Source organism: Aulonocara sp. 'chitande type north' Nkhata Bay, linkage group LG15, assembly GCF_057382095.1.
Source record: "Aulonocara sp. 'chitande type north' Nkhata Bay isolate Kocher_YH1m ecotype deep benthic linkage group LG15, A_spYH_male_GT1.1, whole genome shotgun sequence".
Lineage (NCBI taxonomy): Eukaryota > Metazoa > Chordata > Actinopteri > Cichliformes > Cichlidae > Aulonocara > Aulonocara sp. 'chitande type north' Nkhata Bay.
The window spans coordinates 39072109-39096548 of record NC_141358.1 but is presented as its reverse complement, the minus strand read 5'-3'; the positions used below and the strand labels follow the sequence as shown (position 1 = coordinate 39096548).

Genomic DNA, 24440 nt, shown 5'->3' with positions numbered 1-24440 from the left:
TTTTTTATATTTAAGGAAATTGTACTGGTTCAACATTTTCAAATATTTCTGTTTTCTTGTGATTTCTGGATCTTTCTCCGTTTTTCTCTCTTTGTTTTGTTTTGTTTTATTTTATTTGACCTCTTTGCTTGCCATACCGATTCCTCTCTAAATCCTTCTGCAGGTCCTCAACCCTTTCTACATCTTCCAACTCTTCAGTGTGATCCTGTGGAGTGCCGATGAGTATTACTACTATGCTGCGGCCATTGTTTTAATGTCGGTCATATCCATAGCTACCTCTTTGTACACCATCAAAAAGGTAAGCTCTACAACATCATGAGATTGAATTGAACTCGTATTTCTGTCAGGAGCAATTTAAAGTCAGTGGGTTGAAAATTAGTTCACTTTGTTTTTCTGTAATACTTAGATTTTGTTTAATGAAACTAAATTTTAGCACAGAGCTCTATTAATACAGAATTAATCAGCAAATGTGTGAAAGAAGAAACAGGTTGATTCTTTTTTTCTAATATAAACACTTGTTTTGAAAATCTTCAGCATCCTTGGAATAACTTAAACTATTCAAGTATTTATGTCATATCAGCCACTGATAACGTATCCTTAGATTTACTTATTGTATCATTATGTCAAAACACAATGATGACGGCTTACTTAGCTTTTGCTTTTTTCCCACCTCATTAGCAATGGGGCCTAAGCCCAGTTTGTCCAGCTGTGTTTTTGCCTGATGGCGTTCCCACGATTGTTTTTGTTTTCAGTCTCAGATAAACGTCTTCAAAGGCTGACTCATTTATATGGAACATTACATTAAGTACCACAGAATCAGACGACTGCCTGTTGAAGACCTTTTTCCCCCTCTTATTTCCTTCTACCATTATGATTTATACCAGTGACTAAACTGAGTATCTAATCTAGCGTTTTCAGTCCAACGCATGCACGTGGTTTACTGGCTCATGGTTGACTAACTCAAATGAAAACATCCTTGCAATTCACAGATGTTCATGGGAATTAAAAAGGTTTTTTAATCATTGTTATTTTTCTTCTCTTTCTCCAGCAATACGTCATGCTTCATGACATGGTGGCAGCTCACAGTATTGTTCGTGTGTCCGTATGCCGAGCCAATAATGGTTTGTAAAACTTTTTCTTTGATTTTATCTTTTGTTTGAGATTCAAAAATTATTTTCATAGGAAAAATGCATCAGGTATTCTATATTCAGCTAGTTTCAAAAAGGGATTTCCAATCCAAATCTGACAACGGGGATTTTTCTGCATTTATGCCGAGCCAGACCCTGCACTGGCTGCCCTCTAAATGTCCTCTGCTGTGAAACACTGCAACGTTAGAGTCTATATGACAATAAGGATGGACAGTTTGGTCTGTTATTCTGCACAAAAGGTTCTGTTTGTGTTTGCAGAAGTGATGACAATACCATCACCATCTCAAAATGCATGTCATTAGTTGTCCAAAGGAGGGTGGTTGAACTTGGGTTTAGAGTTGTCAGACATAGCTGTGGGGGCACATAAGCTGTAAGGTACTGCTTATGATGCCTCAGCTTTTTCCACTGCTGCGTAGAGAGGCATTATTAATGAGAGAAGTGCTGAACAAGACTATGAGGCTCTTAAACACAAAATATCTCTGTGGCGGGGCTGCTGCCAGTGCTGCTGCAGGGGAGGCGGACACACCTGCACGGCATCTGCAACTCTGTGCTGACTGACTGTTGTTGTTGTGTGTGTCTGTAAAGGACGACAACAATATGTTGAAAAGAATGAGCGAGTGGTCGGGTCTGCCTTGAGTTTATTACAATCTCCTCATCCCTGTTGCCTATCATGTCCACTGTCTACACTTGGAATACATTTCTCACCTCTCCTGTTTTAGGTATGATGTCTGTATCTGATTGCACACATTCACTCACTTTGTTTCTACCACATATTTCCTGGCAGATATCGAGGAAATTTTGTCTACTGATCTGGTGCCCGGTGACGTGATAGTCATCCCCAGCAATGGGACCATCATGCCATGTGACGCCGTGTTGGTCAGTGGCACCTGTATCGTCAATGAAAGCATGCTTACAGGTTGGTAGAGAAGCACATGTAAAGACTTCTTTCTTCAAATTTTATGTCTTTGCAAGTTCCAAACAGTCTGGTTTTCCTCTTATGTATTTCTGGACGCAGTGCTAATGTCTTTTAATCCTCATTAGGTGAGAGCGTTCCAGTGACAAAGACCAACCTCCCAAACCCAGTGCCAGGGGACAGGGGGGAGGAGGCTGGTAGTGCCTACAACACAGAGGAGCATAAGAGACACACACTCTTCTGTGGCACCAATGTAATCCAGACCCGCTTCTACACAGGCGAACTGGTCAAGGCTGTAGTGGTGCGCACAGGTTAGTTTGGGGGTCTGGATTCAAGTGCTTTAATGATTAATGTGATTGTAATAATCCAGATCTTTTAAAATGAAATGGGGTACTGTTACAGTATAACAGTGAGATTTAGCCTATATGGAGCGATCGTGGCTCAAGAGTTGGCAGTTCGTCTTGTAATCGGAAGGTTGCTGGTTCGAGCTCCGACAGTCTCGGTCGTTGTGTCCTTGGGCAAGACTCTTCACCCGTTGCCTACTGGTGGTGGTCAGAGACCCCGGTGGCGCCAGTGTCCGGCAGCCTCGCCTCTGTCAGTGCGCCCCAGGGTGGCTGTGGCTACAATGTAGCTTGCCATCACCAGTATGTGAGTGTGTGTGTGAGAATGGGTGGATGACTGAATGTAGTGTAAAGCGCTTTGGGGTCCATAGGGACTAAGTAAAGCACTATACAAATACAGGACATTTACCATTTACCATATGTTTAAGTTAGTGACATAGTCTCTAATGAAATCCTTTACTTTACTGCAAAGTGGGAGCTTGATAAAGTTGGCTGGAATAAAATGGTTTGTCAATTTAGAACAACAAGCTTGCTGTTTGATCTATAAAAGTCCGTTTGGTCAGAACATTTTGCCTCAGTTCAAATGACAGAATGAAAGAAAGTAAGGACCTGTCTCAATATGCGTACTTGCGTTCTCGTGTACTCGTGATACGTCATCAGTCGGAGAGCAAGTACTGTTCCAATTCAAAGTACGCATCAAGCCGAGAAAGCGAAAAATTCCCGGATGTGTTCTCGCTCCGCCCGTTTTATCGCGCATGCATTGGGGCGACCGTGGCTCAGGGGGTTGGGAAGCGTATCTGTAACCGGAAGGTCGCCGGTTCGATCCCCGGGCTCTCTGTCCTGGTCGTTGTGTCCTTGGGCAAGACACTTTACCCTACTTGCCTACTGGTGTTGGCCAGAGGGGCCGATGGCGCGATATGGCAGCCTCGCTTCTGTCAGTCTGCCCCAGGGCAGCTGTGGCTACAACCGTAGCTTGCCTCCACCAGTGTGTGAATGTGAGAGTGAATGAATAGTGGCATTGTAAAGCGCTTTGGGTGCCTTGAAAAGCGCTATATAAATCCAATCCATTATTATTATTATTATTATTATTGTGTGGACTTGGTACAGCTAAATAACCCAGAATGCATTTCGTCCAAAACGCAGCAATGGCGGACGAGCGCGGCTAAAAACTTTTAAATATTACTCTTTCTGGGTCACAAAATAAACTTTTAAGTTATTTTCAAGCGAGAATGTAGCTGTGTAAACTTCAAATATCTGCTCGATTTATCAAGATATTATATATTTCCAAACGTGCTCTGACGTTTTCGGAGACGTCTGTGACCCGCCAGCTCCATAGCAGACCGCGAGGTCGAGGATCACTAGAGCCGGCGAGAACAGCGGACTCCCGGCACATCGTTTTCAATCCCCCCCCGCGGTCTTTTCGCTACTCAGGTTAAACAAACCCCAGCAGCTGTCTATTGTATTGAGTGTCCACTAAAATAAAAATAAAAACATTCTAACATCTCACCTGCTTGTTTTTATTAAGTCACACATGTACACTATTTTTATTAATAGAGATTTCGCTACTGAGGTTAAACATGATATACAAGTCACTTCGTTCACTTCTAAATGTTAATGTTTGGTTTATTTCAGTGTTTTATTTGTTCCTGAGTAAACCGGTTTGGCTGTGATTAAAGTTAAGCTTCATAACATATTACTCACAGCTAAATTAAGAGGGGACGGCAGTAAAAACTCCGGACCTGTGACATCATCAAGTACGCTGGTGTTCCAGTTGTACAAATCGCGAGTCCGTGCTCGCATTCTCGGCAAGTCCGGACTCGCCGAGAACGCGAGCACGGACTCGCGTACTTGAGAATTGAGAAAGGGCCTAAGACTTAAAAATGACCAAAGATTAATTTTCTTCACTCAGGTTTCAGCACAGCTAAAGGCCAGCTGGTGCGCTCCATCCTTTATCCCAAACCCACCGACTTCAAGCTGTACCGCGATGCCTACCTCTTCCTGTTGTGTCTGGTGGCTGTGGCTGGAATCGGCTTTGTTTACTCCATTGTACTCAGTATCATGAACGAGGTAATGCAGAAAGTTAAAGGAGAACGATCGGTCTCCTCTTTCAGTTTTTCTTTTTCTCCAAAAAATCTTGTAAGATGATTACGTTTTCAGATGGTTTCCCTTTTTAATGCAATACAATTTAATCGGGTTGGTTGAAATGCCTGAGGCAGCTGTTCTAAGAGTGAGTCATCCTCTGTGGCCAGTAGAAACAAATATTTTGTTCTCCAGAAAACTGACAGTCTTCTCATACATTTGTGTATCTCTTAGCACTGAAGAACATGGGCTCTTTGTGAGTTGTCGAGAATCAGGGTTGTCAAACATGCAAACATCTGCAGTTTTTTGTTTGTTAGGTGCCAGCTAAGACCATCATCATTGAGTCCCTGGACATTGTCACCATAACAGTACCACCAGCGCTGCCAGCCGCTATGACAGCCGGCATTGTGTATGCACAGCGACGCCTAAAACATATTGGCATTTTCTGCATCAGCCCACAGAGAATTAATATCTGCGGCCAGATCAATCTGGTGTGCTTTGACAAAGTGAGTCTCTAATTTATTCAGATTATCAGTTGTAAAAGACGGTGCTTAAGTCACTCTGTAGAATTTTAGTGCCATGTCATATGTAGAAGCAACTGGTAGCAAAGATCACCCCGTGTTGATTCAGTTGAATTTCATTATCTTTTATCTTTAAAGACTGGAACTCTGACAGAAGATGGGTTAGACCTGTGGGGAGTCCAGAGGGTTGAGAATGGCAGGTAAGATGCTCTGTGCCCTAAATTAGTAAACGTGAGCCTATTTTACTGCATGTTGTAGCCTAAAGAAACTAAAAATCTGAAGGTGTCATTTATTTCAGCCACTGATAAACTGTTAAAAAGAGCTTAGAATATACTGGAGTGTATCTGTGTAACATTTCATATCCCTCTAAATCAGGGATGTCAGACTCATTTTACATTGTGGGCCACATGCTGCCCACTTTGATCTTAAATGGGTCAGAACAGTAAAACTCTGATAAATGTGTAAAATTCAGTAACTACAAAATATAAAGTTTTCATTTCATTTTTCAAAGATTTCCAGTGGGCTGGAGTGGAGTCTTTGCTGGGCTGATTCTGGCTCCCAGACCTTATGTTTGACACAGTTGCTGTAAATGCACAAATTACACTGAGGATCTGGGGTGTTAACATTAAATTACATAGACATTTACTAGTCTTTTAATCAACTCGGATGTGTTGTTCCTGTCATGGTTGTTTCAAACAGCTCAGAAGAAATTTGGATACGAGCAGAAACCAAGAAATCTGCTTGTCTCTGAGATTCCCAGTGATGCCTAAAACTGATCATGCATTGTAATAAGCAGTGGCTGGATGATATGTCTTTTTTCTAGTACTAAGGTTATCGTTAGAAAACTGAATTGTAATAGCTCTGAATTTTAAAGGCCTAATCATTTATTTACCAGATAGATTAAAAGTTTTTATCTTGCAAATGCTCATTTCTCAATCAATTTCTTGCACGATCTGATATCCTCGTGTTGGTGTTGTTCCCACATCATCATAATAAATGTTGTTCCAGGTTCAACATTGCAAGTGACCAATCACATTGTTGTGACGTCATACTGTTGCGACTTCGGAAAAAAAACAGCCGTGAAAAGAAAAGTACTTAACTTGCGAGAAACCCCCTCTGTCCTCCGATCCAGCGATTTGAATTCTTTGCATTTCAGGATACTGTTCTTTAATGAACGGTAAGCATTATACATATTGTTCTTGCAACATTGGAATTTCATAATTGAACGAATCGCTTGGCTTGCAGAAGTGTTATGTCACAAGAAGGTGATTGGTCACTTGCAATGTTGAACCTGGAACAACATTTATTATGATGATGTGGGAACAACACCAACACGACGATATCAGATCATCCCAATTTCTTATGACTCCCACAATGTAGTTAAAGGAGTATAATTTAATCTCTCTTCACCGCCCACTTCTTCTGCCTCTCCAGCTTCCACCTGTCAGAAGAAAATGCCTACAAGGAAAATCTTGTCAAGTCCCAGTTTGTGGCTTGCATGGCCACATGCCACTCACTTACCAAAATAGAAGGCCAGCTGTCTGGGGACCCGCTGGACCTCAAAATGTTTGAGGCTACAGGCTGGGTGAGTTCATCTGTATCTATCCACGAGCTAAATGTCTGTAAGGGCAGGCTAGAGTTATGAGACTCATGAATCCATTTTGTGATGCAGTGTCCCCTTTATTCTCCCTTCTGTCAGTATTTAGGCTGGATACAATTTTGCTAAACTGGGCATTAACGCATTATTGCTTTATAACCTGCCACAAAAACATCTGCATGATTCCAATCATGTTGATGGCTCGAGATTAGAAAGGTCCTCTTCTTTTGTACTAATCTAGTGTACGAGTTTTAGATTATATACAAAAGCTGCGCTGTTCTGATTTTTAGTATGTCTTTGGCATGTCTGGATAAGATTATTCAAAGTAAATGTTACCTCTGCCTAAAAGACATGTAAGCATTATTTCAATGTCTTAATGTTGCACATCTAAAAAGCTTCTTGGTATGAAATGTAAACATTTACTTATATTTACCTGCCCAGATCCTGGAAGAGGCTACCGAGGAGGAAACGTCTCTTCATAATCGTATCATGCCCACTGTCGTTCGACCGCCTAAGCAGCTGTTGCCCCCGGAGCCTGCTGTAACACCAGAGCAGGACATGGTATGTACAGCAACCCGGTTGTTAGCAGGACACCACAGGCCTTCAGAGTCTAGAAAAAGTATAAAATTATATGAATATATCTGTCCAGCATCTAAACGTGCATTTTTTTGTGTGTGTGTCCATGTTATTATAACATTAAAAAGAACAGTGTATTTTTACTCTTAATGACTGGTTTATTTGTTGTTGTGTGTTTTTGTTTTTGTTTTTATAGGAACTCTATGAGCTCTCGGTAAGTAGTAGTTGTATTTCTTTTCATGCCTGTCAAAGTTAACTGTTCATTTCATTTTATTTTTAAAAAGAGTAATTTGGTAATGTGAGTATTTGTGTTTTATTCATTTCTATAGTGCCTTTGTGTATAACTGGTATACTTTTAACTCGATTTTAGCATTTCATCTTTCTCTTTCTAATAAACAAATAATTTTATTTTGTTTGTCTTTACGTGTGCATATGCAGGCAGCCTATGAGATTGGTATTGTGCGCCAGTTCCCTTTTTCTTCAGCGCTCCAGAGAATGAGTGTAGTAGCTCGTCTCCTCGGGGAGAAACGTATGGATGCCTACATGAAAGGTGCACCAGAGGTTGTGACTAGTCTCTGCAGAAGAGAGACGGGTGAGGTGTCCAAAATGTAGAGATGTGCATGTTGTCTTACAATTTGTTTTATTTTTTCTTTTATACATTTTTCTACAAGTGTATCTTTGACCTGGTATATCCATGATTTTGTCCCAAAAGTAGATTCTGTTCATCTGGAAACTGTTTTCTGATGAGCAGAATCAACTTTTTGGGACTTTCTTCCCTGGATGATTGAGCATACTTCAAGATAATGATTTTGTTGCTCCAAAATTAGTATTTAGTGTTGTTGTTAGTGTTGGTGCTTGCACTGTGAATCTATAATTCTTGGGTTTCTGTCTTCTTTTCTTGCTGTTTGTTACTGATGAATCACTGATTGGCTCTCTTGTTATTGTATTCATTTCTTTGCAGTGCCAGAAAACTTTGCAGCGGTTTTGGAAGGCTACACGAAGCAGGGTTTCAGAGTCATTGCTCTCGCTCATCGGCGGCTCGAATCAAAACTTACTTGGCACAAGGTCCAGAACATCAACAGGTAGTGTACTTTGCATTGATGTAATACGTGCATTCTGTGATCTGAATAAGAAAATAAAGGGAAGTGGCTCTGTGTGGAACAAAAAAATATTTTAATGAGAGATAATTTACTGGGAAGAAATGTATGTTTAATATGGGGATTTTGTTAGACACAAACACATTCATATGTCTTTCGTTGAATTAGGGATCACATAGAAGCAAACATGGAGTTCCTGGGTCTCATCATCATGCAGAACAAGCTGAAGCCAGAAACTCCAGGGGTGCTGCAGGACCTTCATCAAGCCAACATTCGCACAGTCATGGTTACTGGTGAGAACATGCTGGTATTTTCCATCATTGCATAACAAATGAGAGGTCACAGGTATGCCAGCAATAGTTTACTCTGCGTGTATACTTTAACCAGGTGTTCCTGTCTAGACTCACTGTACTTGGCTGTGAATCAAATTCAACTTTGAGCCTTAAAAAGAATTGATTGTTTCACAATTGATCCATGGTTTGCACGTACTCTGGCTCACTTTTAACCTGTTTTTTGCAAGCTCATCCATCTCCATTAGCCCCCAAACTCTACTGTGGTGTCACTTAGGGTGAAGTGACACTGAGCTTGTATTTCATCATTCATAATTCATCATCTATCATCAGTCACAGCCAAGCAAACCCTTGGGTAACTTATTTATAACCCAAGGCTGAAGATGAAAACATGACAAGCAAATGACTGAATTGTGGGATGTTATAGCAAAATTAATATCGTAATCACTTTGCAGGTGACAACATGCTGACGGCCATCTCTGTGGCCCGCGACTGCGGAATGATCCCTCCCCAGGACACAGTCATAATTGCCGATGCCCTCCCTCCACACGATGGACAAGCCGCCAAGATCACCTGGAGATACGCTGACAAACCTCGCAGTGCATCCCGACTTCAGGTGAATCGATGGGTCTAATTCTAACACTGGTACAACACACAGGCAGCTGAACATACTTCAGCTAAACATAGCTCGTAATGTCACATATAAATTGAGCAGTATCTTGTCTACTAAAGGAAATGTAAAGGTTTTCAGCAGATCAAATACAAAACAAAGGTGTGTGATCAGATCATCCAAAACCCATTACCTGTTATTTGATTAACATCGATTACAAGTTATAGAAGTTATTTATTGATTAGATAAAATGCAGCAGATTTTAACATTCAATAGTGAATTTCTGTGTGGGTTCAGAACCTTTGTTAAATAATATAAAGATGTCTTTGTTGATTGTTAAAACAGTTCAAAGACTTGGTTTTTAGTAATTATTGAATGTTCCTGTTTTTGTTTTTTTAAATCTCGATGCATTTCTTAAAATTTCTCATACTTTGGAACAGGAAGTGAACATAAGCCTGGAGGATGTCTGTCACATAGATGATCCCAAAAGCCAAGAGCTCTACCACTTTGCTATGAACGGAAAATCATTTGCTGTAATCGATGAACATTTCCCAGATATGCTTCAAAAGGTAAGAAACTGCTCAAACGAAAATGGAACAGAAGTTGCATCAAATACGTCTTTGTTTCTGACTCCTGATTGTGTGCTCTGCTTTATAGCTCGTGTTGCGCGGCACAGTGTTTGCCAGAATGGCACCTGACCAGAAAACCCAGCTGATTGAGACGCTGCAGGGTGTCGAGTGAGTATTTAGTCAAATATGGGATGTAGCTTTGAACTTGTCAAAAATGAGATTTCAACATTCTGTTATTTAACATTCCCATCGTGTGCTGCTGGACAGTTTGTCATTAATGAGCAGCAGAATCAGCTTTTAAGTCAAAACTGAAAGTTTGTGGCATCGTAGCTTTGATCTTGCAACGACTTTAAAAAGCATTACACTGAGTAAAGATTTACTGTTTGTTCTCATGTGCTCGCAGCTACTTTGTTGGAATGTGTGGCGATGGCGCGAATGACTGTGGGGTATGTACACCTTCATCATTTGGACAACAGCTCTCTGTAATGGACACAATCTGACAGCAGTATGTATATAATGCTAACTTATCTCACCCAGGCTTTGAAGAGGGCTCATAGTGGGATCTCTCTGTCGGAGCTCGAAGCCTCAGTAGCATCTCCCTTCACCTCAAGGACCCCCAACATCTCCTGTGTCCCTAACCTCATCAGGTCTGTATTTTTATTTACATGCTGATCCATAAATGAATAAAACGGTATTAAGAATAAGTATCTTATAGGCTGAATTTGCAGTCTGGCAAATATACACAGTGTTGCGACTTTCATCCGTAGATAAAGCCACGGCCGGCTGAGTTGGTTGTGTCCCTGTGACGCGCCTCCAATAATCCATAATGAGTCGAACTTGTACTTTGCGCATTTATTTTAAGAACAAAACAAAAACAAACATTTGCGCTTTCAATCAATTTACAACTAGCGCATGGATTAACTGGTGTGCCAAAAAATGACGTTCAACAGAAAAGTTTGCCGACAAACCACTCACCCAACACACCTGCTGCGTACACCGACATCAGGTAAATAGACTGTGACCACACCCACATACCATCACCTGAGACGCAGGTAAAGCTATACACCTGTGCCACCAGAACAAAAAAGGAAAAACATAAACATTGACTTTGGCTCTTACACACAGTGTCACACTATTATTCAAATGTTTTGAGGAGTTGAATTTGTTGTTCCGGGAGCAATTTTTCCCCCCAGTTATGTTGTTAAGACACAGTTTGCTTTGTTTTTGCAGGGAGGGCCGTGCTGCTCTTATCACCTCCTTCTGTGTGTTTAAGTTTATGGCCCTCTACAGCATCATCCAGTACATCAGCGTCACTCTCCTCTACTCTGTACGTAAAACTGCCTGCTTAGTTAGATGAGAAATCCAGTGAATTCAGATTTTTGTCATCTGTACCGTGTTGTTTTTGGTTTTTAGATTTTAAGTAACCTTGGCGATTTCCAGTTCCTCTTCATCGACATTGCTATCATCCTCCTCATTGTCTTTACCAGTAAGTACAACTAAAGTATCAAGGATAAGCGATATGTGTGTTTATTTGTTCTGAATGTAATAATCCTCACTATTCACTCTGCCCCTTATCAGTGAGTCTGAACCCAGCGTGGAAAGAGCTGGTGTCCCGTCGTCCTCCATCAGGTCTGATCTCAGGGCCTCTGCTGTTCTCTGTGCTGACCCAGATCCTCATCTGCTTGGGCTTCCAGATCTGGACATTCCTTTGGGTCAAACAGCAGCCCTGGTACAAAGTTTGGACGCCACTTACCGAGTGAGCACTGACTATTACTTCTAATGTGTAGCAGACAAATACCCAAATCAAATAATAACTTGGTTTCATTATAAGTTTTAAACGTTGTCATGTTATCGTGTTCCACATTTTGTTACATGATGGATTAAATTCTGCACACAATAGAATTTAATCCACCACAATGAAATTCTTGCAAATGTATTAAAAATCGAAACAAATATATAACCTGTGCATAAGTATTCACAGCCTTTCCCGTGACACTCAGAATTGATCTTATTGTTTCCACTGATCATGTGAGATGATCTTCAACTTGATTGAAGGCCACTTGTGGCGAATTCAGTTGATTGGGGATGATTTGGAAAGGCACACATGTCAATTAATAAGATCCCATGTGTCAAAGCGCAAAGCAAGCCAGGATGTCCGAGGAATTATCTGTAGACCTCTGAGATGGGATTGTATCAAGGCACAGATCTGGTGAAGGGTACAGGAACATTTCTCCAGCACTGAAACCCAGTGAGCACAGCGGCCTCCATCATCCATAAACTGAAGAACTTTGAACCACCAGGGCCTTAGTCAGGGAGGTGACCAGATTTGCACGAATTTCAAGTAACGTTTTTTACTTTGTAACTGTGGGATTTGTGTGTATAATTTTTGTGTTGAAAAATGAATTTAATCCATTTTGGAAAAGGCTATAAGATTCTGAACATGTGAAGCGCTGTGATTACTTTCTAGATGCAGTATAAAAGGACCACAGAGTGAAAATGTTCTTAATGACTTCTCTGTCTTCACACAGTGTCTGCAACCTCACATCACACATTGAAATGGACTTTGAAAATGAGACAGAAGAGGACGAGCACAACATCCAAAACTATGAGAACACCAGCCTCTTCTACGTCTCTTCCTTCCAGTATCTCATTGTTGCTATTGTTTTCTCCAAAGGCAAACCTTTCAGGCAGCCGAGCTATAAGAATTGTAAGAAACTTTTCCCTAACGTGTGTGTGTGTGTGTGTGTGTGTGTGTGTGTGTGTGTGTGTGTGTGTACACACATATATATATGCCCTAAAAAGTAAACTCTACAATTTTATTTGCGTGTTTTCTTCACAGGGCCTTTTGTGCTGTCTGCTGGGAGTTTATATTTTTTCCTGCTGTTCATCTTGTTCTACCGAGTAGACGTCATTAATGGGTTTATGGAGGTGGGAAGACATTAAATGCACACTTTATATTCTTTAATGTAGGATACAGCTTTATTTATCACCTCAGGCTCCATCTTTTCTTGGTATTTATTCATGTAAATGGAGATTCTGATTTTGTTTTTGACTTACTGTAGTATTGCGCGTGCATAAAGCTTTAAGGCAGGGCTGTCTTGGTAAGACTAACTTTATAACTTTTTCTTGTCGCTTCATTGACGAGTGTTTCTTTGTCTGTGTAGATTGTTTGCATCCCGTTTGAATGGAGGCTAAAACTTTTCCTCATCATCTTAGTCAATGCTGCTGTGTCTGTTTTGGTGGAGGTAAGATCCACACGTTCACACTTGGGTAACAGCTGATGTTTTCCCCATGTTCAGATTTTGTTTTCTCATGCAGTGTGCTCATCTTTATCTCGTTTAACTGGACAGCAAGATCAGTTTTGTGTTGTAAAGCAGAAACGGAAAGAAGCAAAGTGTGAGGTTTTTAATAGTTAACCGTTTAAAGAATGTGACTTTATTTTGTTACAATATGTGCATTTGTGGGTATTTTACTCCACATGTTTGTCTAATTAAGGATGCTTTTCAGAATTTATTTCTGTAAACCTTCACGACACTGGATTATTAATGCCTGCCTGCTGACTCGCTGGAGCAGTATCACTGTTTCTGCTCTCCTTTTAGATGGCTGCCCTTGCATTCACGTACTGCTTAGTATGCCCCCGTAGATGGAGCCTTTTCCTAAACTAACAGTGCAGTTTCCCTTCATCTTTGAAGTGAATTGGAGGGACAAAAACACAGCAAGCAGATTCAGTTTCATCAAGAGCTTGCAGTATTTTTTTTAGACGACAATAACCATGCACGGCCTTCTTACTAATAAGCTTAATTTTAACCTCACATGCAATGATTAACACTCAGTTTCATGGAAGGAAAGAAAACTGCTATACTTGGTACTTTAAAGCAGTGTGGCACTAAAAATCAGTTGCGCACCTCTATAACAGGAGCTTTGTGAAATCAAACCAGACTCTCTGTAATTCTTTCCCCTGCCCACTGCACCATCCCATAGACCATCATCCTTGACATCGTCTTACGGAAGCTTGTGTTCAGCCGAGACAAACAGGGCAACTTTGGCGTCACTCCTGCCGCCCCGGCACCACAGGTTGGAAATATCTGACACCTTTTTCTCTAGCCCTTTCTTTTTACTCTTGTGTGGTGTTCTCTCTCTCTCTGTTCCCACTTTTTTCTACTAATGTAACTGCTAACCACGTGCATGTGCAAAACCTCAGTCTTCTGATCTGTACGCTCCTCCCTTTGTCCCTCTAACGGGCACTCTGGTCAGGGCTTAAAAACGTGGTAACTCAGTTTTATTCAGGCTGAGCCACATGACATCAAATGTTGAAACTATTGCTGGATGTCATAGATTGTTGCTATTGAAGCAGCGCTGGCCTTTGGTGAAGTAAACCCATAATCTCATCATATCTAATGTGTGTAGTTTTAATGTTTTTCTGTACTGTAGGTCATTTAAATAAGTGATATGCTTCCATGCAATAGACATGCAGAATGCTGAGCAAAACATTCATCTACTCTTATTAATAATAACAACAATAATAATAATACATATTTCCCATTGCCTAGCAAGTATGACACACACCCCTCCCCCCCACCGCTCCACCCCCTGTGGTAGTCTGCAGGCCCTCTGCTTGCTGCCCTTCTTAGCATCACTCAACATTGTCACTGGATCTCATCAAGTGTAGTATGTTTGTATTTGAATAGTGAGACCTTAAATGTCTTTGTCAGTGTGTGGTTTCTAAGTTACCCTTTTGTCTATGTTTGTAATGTAAAGATCCTTTGTCTGTTTGTTCTTTGAATCCATGAGCTTGTTTTTAAGGAGAAGGCTCAGTCTTTAAGCTGTCTGTAGACCAGAATCATGCTGAATTTTGTTTTAATCTGCATGCACGCACAGTTGCTATAATTTATCAGTGTCAAGAAATATGCATATTACAACTTTGACACTATATGAGCATATTTATATTTTGCATGTAGCAGTTTTGTTTGATTTGGCTGTTCAAGTATTCATTAAAAAACACACACAAACTTTGTCTGTCAGGGAACCTTTCTGCAGTTTTACTTATTTGATTATTTTTCATGTTGTGGTATTCACAGGGAGCCAATGATCTGTATGGACACAAGTGTCTGTCCTGCCAGTGTTGCCCCCGCAAGATGAGACCCAAAGCTCGCTACATGCACCTTGCCCAGGAGCTCAGTGTGGACCCTGACTGGCCTCCGAAGCCCACCACTACCACTGAAGCCAAGCCACGCCCAGAAAATGGCTCTGCCTATCAAATCATAATCAACTCCTAGCACCCCACAGCCTGTACTAGCTTATTCAGCTTCTACCTTTCATACAGGAAACATGCATATGAGGTGTGTTCAGTAAATTTCAATGGAACTGTCATGGGATAACTGCTTGCCTTCACTGTTCGTGCTCCAATGCTGTATAGTTTCAGATACTGTATTATTGCGCAAAAAAAATCTATGACACACATCTACCAAATGAATTTACATTGAACTTCGCTCAGTACTCTTGCTCTCTTTGGTTCACCCCCACACACGCTCTCAGGTCGCTTTTTATTTATCGTTAAAGGTGCAATATGTTGAACACCTTACTCTCGAAAAGGTCAGTGTTGTTTTGCAGGGTCATGCAGCAGCTCCTCTGGAAGTAGTGCTGCTTTTACTTTGCTTTTCATTTGCAAAGAAGGATAAGTGCAGCAAACAGCACAAGGCTTAAACTGACCATAGCAGGTTGGGCTCCACTGTTTTACTCCTTATAAAAGAAAAAGCAATCTCTGGGAAGAGCTCTTCCTTCCTTCATGTTAGACTGACGCAGGCTTTATGCAACAGTGACTCAGTGTCTCACCTTGAGATACAGTGCGGTATTACACTTCAGTACGGGCTGGCGCTACCTCGTTATCATCCTTACTTCAGTAGCTGTCATACAATCTTCTGATAATTTGTAAATTTTTAAGCAGTTTTAAGCTACCAGTCTTGTATGTTTCACCTTTAAATGTCACAAATTGAAATCCTCCTTTATTACAGTGTCTTTACTGAAACTAAGCAGCATTCAACTCAGTCTAGAAGAACCATTGAAAAGCCATCAAAATGGTGCATTGGCCCCTTCAAATCAACGTTCAACACAGGTTCAGCATAACCTCGCTTTGTGTGTGTGCAAGGGGGTGGAAAAGAGAGGCCGGGGCCCACTACACTCCAGAGCTAGCCTCTCACATACGTGTTCTGTCAGAAATCTCAGTTAAGGTGTTTAATCCTAATTAAGTTATTCCTTTTATATGATTGTCATAAATAACAAGGTCTGCAGATTACAATATTGACCACAATACTAGAGTTTTGATTAAGAGTGGAATGGGATGTGTAGGTGTTTCAGAGAATGGAGAAGTACGGCGTTGGATAGGATGTGTTTCTCAACAGACATTTGCACATATCTTAGCTGATGTGAATATTGCAAGCTCTAATTGCTACTGTGTAGTGCTCTTTTGCAGCTAATGTAGATACATAGAATTTCAGTCAGCTGTGGGGAGGTTTGCAATTGTATACTGGCTGCATTTAGTGCTTTGTGCAGTTACACACCCATAAGGGGAAGTACCTTTATATTCCTGCTTTGAAGTAAAGACACACTCATATCTAATTGGCTATCGGAGATCATGTTAAACATCTGAAGAATAAAGAATTATTTTTTAAATCTACCATCAGATAAATTTGTTCCATGATTTGTTGACCTGCTATAATTAGATGTGACCTGTTTCAAAATCAGTCTGTTCTCGGGAACTTCTCATTTCCATGGTTAGGAAGGTTAGGGAGAGTGTTTTTTTACAAATTGATTGAAATTAAGTGTAATTTATGCCAAGTTTCAGTCAACTTTCAGTCAGGCCATTATGGCTTGGTAAATAATAGGTGGGGAACCTTGATGCTGCAGAAGGATATGATTATGTTTAAAAAAACAAACAAAAAACAGTGAATATTTGATGTACTTCCATTATGGGTTTTTTTGTTTGTTTTGTCCAAACATGCTACCTCTAAAACAAATGACTGAATTCTCATCTATCTTAACAGTACTGGCATTAATGTTAATATATCATACTAATAGAATTTACATAGAATATTGCATCTTTATAATAATTGTCAGGATCATATGCTGTTAACGCTGACTGGGAACAGCAATGCCTCCGTTTGGCACCTCCCTATCCATCTATACCAGCGGTCCCCAACCTTTTTTGCACCACGGACCGGTTTATGCCCGACAATATTTTCACGGACCGGCCGTTAAGGTGTCGCGGATAAATACAACAAATTTAAACTAGTACCGGTACTGAAAAAAAAGAAGATTTATTCATAACACACGTGAAAAGACCCAGGAAAACAGAGTTAATGATAAAAACGATAACAAAATAACGCTGAAAACCGATAAAACCCCTGAAAACCATAAATTTCACACCTGAGCCTCAACTCTCGCGGCCCGGGTTGGGGACCGCTGATCTATACTGCTTTGGCCTTCTAGTGCTGAAAATCTAGCAAAGTCGCCTCTACTTACTGTGCTTCTCTCTACTCTTTCAAATTGTTTTCTAGTGTGTAATAAGCTTTATAGAATTATGGGCTGCTAGTGGAACTTTAAATCATAAATATTTTGTTTGCATCTACTGTATGAGCCATGTCCTGTCTGCAGAAAACATGGAAAAACATGCATGAAACCAGCTCTCTATGGCCACGCTCTGAAGATAGTTGATGGTTGCAATGCTAGAAATAGCACTTCAGTTACAAAGCTTAACTATAGAATTAAGAAAGATTAACATTACATTTATGTATTACAAAAAAGGAAAGAATCTACATCAGAAACGGCATGAATCTGTCTGATTATTGTGGACAGCTAACCACATGCATGATACCATATGAATCTAAGCATCTGCATATTCAAAGCCTTTTTAGATTGGCTCCAAAAAGGCAGAAGTACATGCTTACATTTTCAGTTTTAAAAGGAGATTTCTTCCTATGGAAGACTGATTACAATACTGTACTACATTATAGCAGCTGTGCAACTGATCCACTCGCTGTTTTAAAGCAATCATGAAATGACAAAACCTGTACAAGATGGATGTTTACGCAGCCAAATTTCTATATTACACGTAGCCTGATCGCAAAGAGTCAAGAGCTGTATTTATGCTCACTCCTCTTTATTTGGCATTTACAGTAATACTCCATGAAATGTCTTTCAGACTCACCCCACTAGATTTTGAAGGAGCTGTAAATGATTGAAGGCTCTCCCTAATAAAATCTAATGGGGAAAGTTCAGTCTTTTAAAATGGGTTTCAGTCATTACTGACCAAACAGATGGATGAGAAAGATGAGCATTCTCATATGAAAGAGTATGAAGATTTTTTTTACATTGTGCATTTATAGCCATGGACGTGGAGAAATGGGCAAACTTCTTTACAGGCATATTAAAAACCAGTATAGGAAGACTGTAGTATCACTTTAAACCAACTTGCACAAATCAGGTTAACTGTATCAGTGTAAGTGTAAAGCACAGCAGGTTGCCTTTCATGAATTGTAGTGGTTCGGTTTCTTCAGAGTGCTCATTAGAGATTATATGACGCCGTACAGAAAGAAAAACGATTAAAAAGAAACTTGATTCCTCCAGGGGAAAATGGAGCAAATGAATTCTCAGACATCCTAACAGCGCTGTTATTGTCTGACTCTTCTTCAAGTATTTATCTGGTTCACTGATTGTTTTTCTATACAGTGGAAATTGTCATATTAGTAATAATAATGTAAGGTTGCTCCAGTGCTAAAAGCCATTTCAGCAGTGTCTATTCAGATGCATTCATGTGAAAGTTGGGCTCCATGTTGCATAAACCTTTCCTTGGATGCATTGTTCATTATTACTTTGTGCGTAAAGAAGGCTCTATAGATGGGATGCAGATGTGATGATTTGTATTCATGCGAATTCAAAGCATGGCTCACATTGGCATTTTTGTGCTCATTAGCAGAATGGTTAAAGTGTGTCGTCATGTTGACTGAAAGCGATTTGGCATGTGTGCTCTGACACTGGTCACATCCGTCACACGACTTTCTCGCTTTTCTATATTAATTATATATATTTTTTTCTAGGTGACCTGTGAGGTTAAGAATGAATGTAATGCAAAAAAACCTACAAAATTTAATCCAATGCAATATTACAATTATTGATATTTCCAAAGACTTTTCATCACACTTTTTTCTTTCCAAAAAAAGACTGAGTGAAAGAGAGAGGTTTCATCTGTCCTGTGTCAGTTTCAACAAAGCAAAAGACGGTTTTTAGTGGTGATAATGTTAATAATGTTAGAGGTTGGATCATATATGAGATGTACATTTCTAGTGTGTGCAGAAGAGTCGAAAGTTATAAAAACAATTATGGTTTTTGAATTATCAAAGGGCTGGTGTGTCTTTTTCTACTTTTTTTGGTACTGTTACAATCATTTGTCTATTTTTGGATTATGGATTAATCTGTACTTTCACTTTTGTTATGGAGTTGCATTATCTTTGTTTTGGGGGCATAAATCCTGGGCATTTATTTCATAGTTTGAATCGAGTTTTGCAAAGTATGATTAGGGCACTTGGATTAATATCATTTGGGCAAAAACGTGTTATAAACTTCATCAAAACCTTTAGAGTTTGGATAAAGTGAAATGTTCACCATCGTAATTTCAAAGATTTCTCTTTAAAAAAAAAAAAAAAGAAGAAGAAAAAAAAGATCGGTTTCTGTTTTGTTTTTCACTTTTTCTTTGGTTTCTCTTGTGTGTAAACTATGAATTAAATTCTGTCACAAAAAGGGAATTCAGCTGCAGTAGGTTAGGCATCTCTGCTTAGCTCATTCAGAATATGAGCATCATCTGACAATCTTTGTCCTGATCGTCATGTGTATGTATTTTACTTTTTTCTTTTTTCTTTTTGTCTAGAGTTTTTTAAACACTTCCATGTAAAGTGTAAATGTAATTTAGCAGAATGTGCATTGTTGTTCAACATCAGAGGCCTGTTGTCATACATACATAGCTGCTTAGGAGCAAAATGTTTCAGTCTCAGCTGCATCATCACTGTGCACTTCAACACAAACAGTTCCACCTATAGATGTGCAAAGTGTGAGTACTACTATTGCTTTTCCCTGTACTCGGGTTTTGCCTTTTACTGTAACAACTGTATAGAAGCAGTGGATCTTATGCTGAAACCTCTATGCTCTTAAACAGGTACAGGACACCAACTGTTCAGTTAGCATTGGCCTCTTATTTAAACCATGTATTTAAAACACACCACCGAATGGCATTTAGATTAAATCTAAATTTAATCTGAATTAAATCTGAGTGAATGAACACTCGTGGATGTCGTTTCCTCAGGGAACTGGGTCTATTTGATCATGTATTTGTTACGAATTAAGAAATAAAAGTTGAAACCCAAACTGAATGGGGGGAAAAAACCCAGTTGATTTAATAACTTTATCACAGCCAATCTGGGTTTTTTGTTTTTGTTTTTTCTTTCAGGGCAATTTATTTGCTGTGCTTATTATTTGCAGGTCCCTTACCTCAGCAAGAGGGTATATGTATTTACTTTTTAGCAGAGATGTAAATTGTTTTTAAAGAATTTTGTACTTTATAATTTATTTCTTATTTATGTTAAGTTCTTTTTCCCTGAGGATTGTATTTCAAATTTATCTTGATTTCTTTCTTTTCAATAAATGTTTTTTAAAGCAACCTTGATGATAATAGTAATTTTCGTGAATAGGATAATGTGAGGGTTGAAATGCTACAGAAAATGAAGTGGAAGAAGATTTAACAAGAATCAACCTGAGCAGAAAATACATTAGCTTGCCTATTTACAGAATTGAACCCCCAAACTGGGATATGGGTTATTTGCATGTAAAATTAAAACATTTTAAAATATATTACTTTTGTTAGTGTTGTGTGAAAGTCTTGAGTCACCTCTCATAACCTATATTATGTTTCCAAGGAGCCAGACTTTCTTTATAATGGGCTATGACTGATTAAAGCATAAAAAGACACTTAACTCAAAGGGTAAAGCAATGCTGTCTGCTTGTAACAGACAACTTGGTAAAGAACCAAATTAAAATGGTCGTTTTAGGCAAGGTGCAAGCAGCCCATCGCATTTTTCTACCTTCTTTTTAGTTGAATCTACGTAAAATGCCGGAGATAATAATTTGCGAGGCATGAAACCGTACTTTTGCATTAACAGGCAATTTCTCCAGAAAATATCTCAGCGTAAAGTGCAGTGTTGGAAAGAGTTTCAGGTCTGTTACTTCTTTTTTCCTCGACTTGTCCTATCTACATCACATAGACCGTATGCATTTTTTTTAAAAATAGGGAAAAATCCAACAAAAACCTGAGATCCGTGTGAGCCACTGTTCATTGAAGCTTCATCTGAAATGGGCAAAGGCTGGTTATCAAGAAGCCATCCTTAAGGAAGGGAAATGGAGACGAAAGCCTGAGGTATTTGAAAAGTTACGCTTTCTGTGCATCTTGTGAATGTAATGACTAAAGAAGGAAGTCATCTAGGATGGTCAAACTTATACTATAGGTGCATGCTCTAGTAGCCTCCGGGGCACCTGTTGTTGTCAATTGACATTACATAAATAACATTGAATTATATTGAACTATAGAGACATTTAAAAATCCCTAAAAACCCCGACACAGATGACGAGGGTGTCATTTGAAAAGAGATATTATTATTATTATTTTTTTTTTTTTTAACTTTATTTAACAAACAATGAGTATACAACATACGAACAGATGAAGTATACAAAACAACAGAACATTAACACAAAAAGCCAAGGGTAAAAGAAAAAGGTAACAATTATAAGGATACACGCAAAAATTCACATACATATATTGTTTTGAGAGCCTTTTTGTTGGTGCAGTCTGATATTGATTGTATGTACATTTCCACATCCTTAAAATAATGACAGAAATATGGTGTTTTGTTAGTAAACATTTATCATACTTCTTGGGGAACTTAAAGAAACAGAATAAAACATTTTCCCATCGTAAAGAAAACTCCCTTAAAATATGGACAATAACAAAGCTGCTAAATTCTTCCAGAATCTCTGTGTAAAAGAACAGTACCAAAAAAGATGTCTCACAGTTTCTGGATGATCCCCACAGAAAGTACAATTAGTATTAATTTCCCTTTTAAATTTTACCATGTAGTGACTGGCTGGATAACATTTATGTAGAATTTTAAATGAGACTTCTTTCACCTTATTTACAATCAAATATTTATGGGGGACCATCCAGACTGTCTTCCACTTGATATCTGGAACATATCGGTTCCAATAAGATATTATATATGGGAGAGAGACGATATCTTCTTGGAATAAACGACGTATTTTCTTATTACTGTTACCAAGTTCCTGTGAAAAGCAGATTTTTCCTATTGGTGACTCAGCTGGATCAGGGAGAGTGACTGAGGTAGAGATTGAGCTGTCAGTGTTTTTATATAACATTAAAGTCCCTGAGGGTATGGCACCAAGCACCATTGAGAATTCCTGAACACTGATTGGAAAATTATATAGTGCAATAAAGTCGTTGTAAGTAAGTAGTTGTCCCTCTTTATTAACCAGCTGAGCCACCAATAGGATCCCATTTTGGACCCAAGTTTCCAGGAAAAGTGATTTATTTTTATATAAAATATCTCTGTTGTTCCAGATAAGGTATTTGTGAGGTGAGAAGTTGTGTTTATAAATGAGGGTCCACGCTAAGAAGAAGAAGAAGAGACTGAACAGGGTGATCCGAAGGGCCAGCTCTGTTCTAGGATGCCCTCTGGACCCAGTGGAGGTGGTGAGTGACAGGAGAACGGCGGCTAAGCTGTCATCCCTGATGGACAACATCTCCCACCCCATGCAGCAGACTGTGACAGCACTGAGCAGCTCCTTCAGTGGGAGACTGCGGCACCCACGGTGTGGGACGGAGAGATTTCGCAGGTCTTTCCTCCCCACTGCTGTCAGACTCCATAATAAAGACTTTAACTGATCAAGCACACACATCCATACATATGCAATAATACTAAGTGCAATAATCCTTTCTGTCATCGTTGTATTTTTACTCAGTTGTATATAGCATTCGTATTCTATTTTTATCTTATTGTATATTTTTATTCTATTTTATTCTACTGTATATAGTATTTTATTTTATTCTATTCTGTACAGTTGTGTACTGTATTTATTCTTATTGTATTCTAATTTTTGCGTCATAACTTCTGCACTGTCCACTTCCTGCTGTGACAAAACAAATTTCCCACGTGTGGGACTAATAAAGGTTATCTTATCTTATCTTATCTTAAGAGGACCTGCTTATGGAAGGATGAAAGCTTTACAGGGAGTTTCTCAACATTGTAATTACAATTTAAAGTAAAATTAAAGCCACCAAAATGAGAGAAAATATAATATGGTATAAAGTTCCAGATAGAGGTAGGGTTTTTAAGAAAATGTTTAGCCCAATTAATTTTGAAAGTGTTATTTAAAGTAGAAAAGTCTAAGACGTTAAGCCCACCTGATTCATATTTATTCATCACAACAGTTTTTCTAATATAATGCGTACGGTTTTTCCATATAAAATTAAAGAGCATACGGTCAATATCTTTACTAATTTTCTTATCCAGATGTAAGGAGAGAGCAGCATATGTTAATCGGGATATCCCTTCAGCTTTAGTAATTAACACTCTACCTTTCAAAGACAAGTCCCTTTGCAGCCACTGGTTGAACTTTTTTAGGGTTTTCTGTACAATTGGAGTGAAGTTTGAAGAGCATCTTGATTTTTAGTCTTTGGATATTAACAGTCCCAAGTATGTGACTTCTTATTTAACAGCGATATTACAGATAGTATTTGCAGGGCAGTCTTTAATTGCTAGTAACTCACACTTTTTTAGATTTAGGCATAAACCAGAGGCCTCAGAGAAATCACTAATCACAGTAAGAGCTGGAGGGATTTGGTTTGCATTCTTCGAGAAGAGTGTGGTGTCATCGGCTAACTGGCTGATGACGAGCTCCTTATCAGCTATGGTGATTCCTTGTACAACACTGTTTGAAATATTAGTTGCAAGAATTTGTGTACAAAGTAAAAATAAATATGGTGAAATAGGACATCCTTGGCGAATACCACGTTTCAGGTCAAATCTCGGGGTGGAGCCGTTAATCATTTTAATAGAACCATTGCCATTTGTGTATAAGGTTTTGACAGCTTTACAGAAAAACTTGCCAAAGCCAAATTTTTCCAAAGAGTGGAAAATAAATTGATGTTCAATTGTATCAAAAGCCTTATAAAAATCCAGGAAGAGAATGAAGCTATTGTCAGGTACCAGATCAGAGTAATCAAGTAAATCCAAAACCAGTCTAATGTTATTAGAAATGTGTCTGTTTCTCATAAAGCCTGATTGTGTCTCATCAGTAATTGTTTCCAAGACCTCTTTAATTCTGTTAGCAAGTATTAAAGCCATAATCTTATAGTCATTATTGAGCAGGGAGATGGGTCTCCAATTATCAATAAAGAGTAAGTCTTTGTTTGGTTTTGGAATAAGTGTTATGAGACCTTGAGTAAGAGGAGGGAGGGTGTTATTCTCTATACTTTCTGTAAAAATCTGCAGTAAAAACGGAGCCAGGAGATTAGAAAATGATTTATAAAACTCTGCAGTCAAACCGAAAAGAGATATTATAGCAGAGGTACGTATAGGAACCAA

The 24440-nt window shown here is 39.1% G+C and overlaps 1 protein-coding gene across 2 annotated transcripts in view; it reads left to right on the top strand.

The window, feature by feature from the left end:
- Nucleotides 1-20633, top strand: part of atp13a3 (ATPase 13A3) — a 49367-nt gene extending 28734 nt beyond the window's left edge. The window contains exons 9-34 of one of the 2 annotated variants that reach the window (XM_086263309.1): nt 164-298; nt 1049-1121; nt 1933-2064; nt 2190-2372; nt 4312-4469; nt 4799-4987; nt 5141-5202; nt 6437-6587; nt 7041-7160; nt 7372-7389; nt 7614-7767; nt 8137-8257; nt 8441-8565; nt 9018-9178; nt 9613-9741; nt 9830-9909; nt 10145-10187; nt 10279-10388; nt 10972-11068; nt 11155-11227; nt 11320-11497; nt 12270-12448; nt 12581-12669; nt 12906-12986; nt 13723-13815; nt 14820-20633. In XM_086263309.1, coding sequence (XP_086119435.1) covers nt 164-298; nt 1049-1121; nt 1933-2064; nt 2190-2372; nt 4312-4469; nt 4799-4987; nt 5141-5202; nt 6437-6587; nt 7041-7160; nt 7372-7389; nt 7614-7767; nt 8137-8257; nt 8441-8565; nt 9018-9178; nt 9613-9741; nt 9830-9909; nt 10145-10187; nt 10279-10388; nt 10972-11068; nt 11155-11227; nt 11320-11497; nt 12270-12448; nt 12581-12669; nt 12906-12986; nt 13723-13815; nt 14820-15017 — 3132 coding nt within the window. In that variant the 3' untranslated portion in view covers nt 15018-20633. The remainder of the gene's footprint in view (nt 1-163; nt 299-1048; nt 1122-1932; nt 2065-2189; nt 2373-4311; nt 4470-4798; nt 4988-5140; nt 5203-6436; nt 6588-7040; nt 7161-7371; nt 7390-7613; nt 7768-8136; nt 8258-8440; nt 8566-9017; nt 9179-9612; nt 9742-9829; nt 9910-10144; nt 10188-10278; nt 10389-10971; nt 11069-11154; nt 11228-11319; nt 11498-12269; nt 12449-12580; nt 12670-12905; nt 12987-13722; nt 13816-14819) is intronic. The other variant, XM_086263310.1, reaches the window with a different exon arrangement.
- Nucleotides 20634-24440: the final 3807 nt, after the last annotated feature.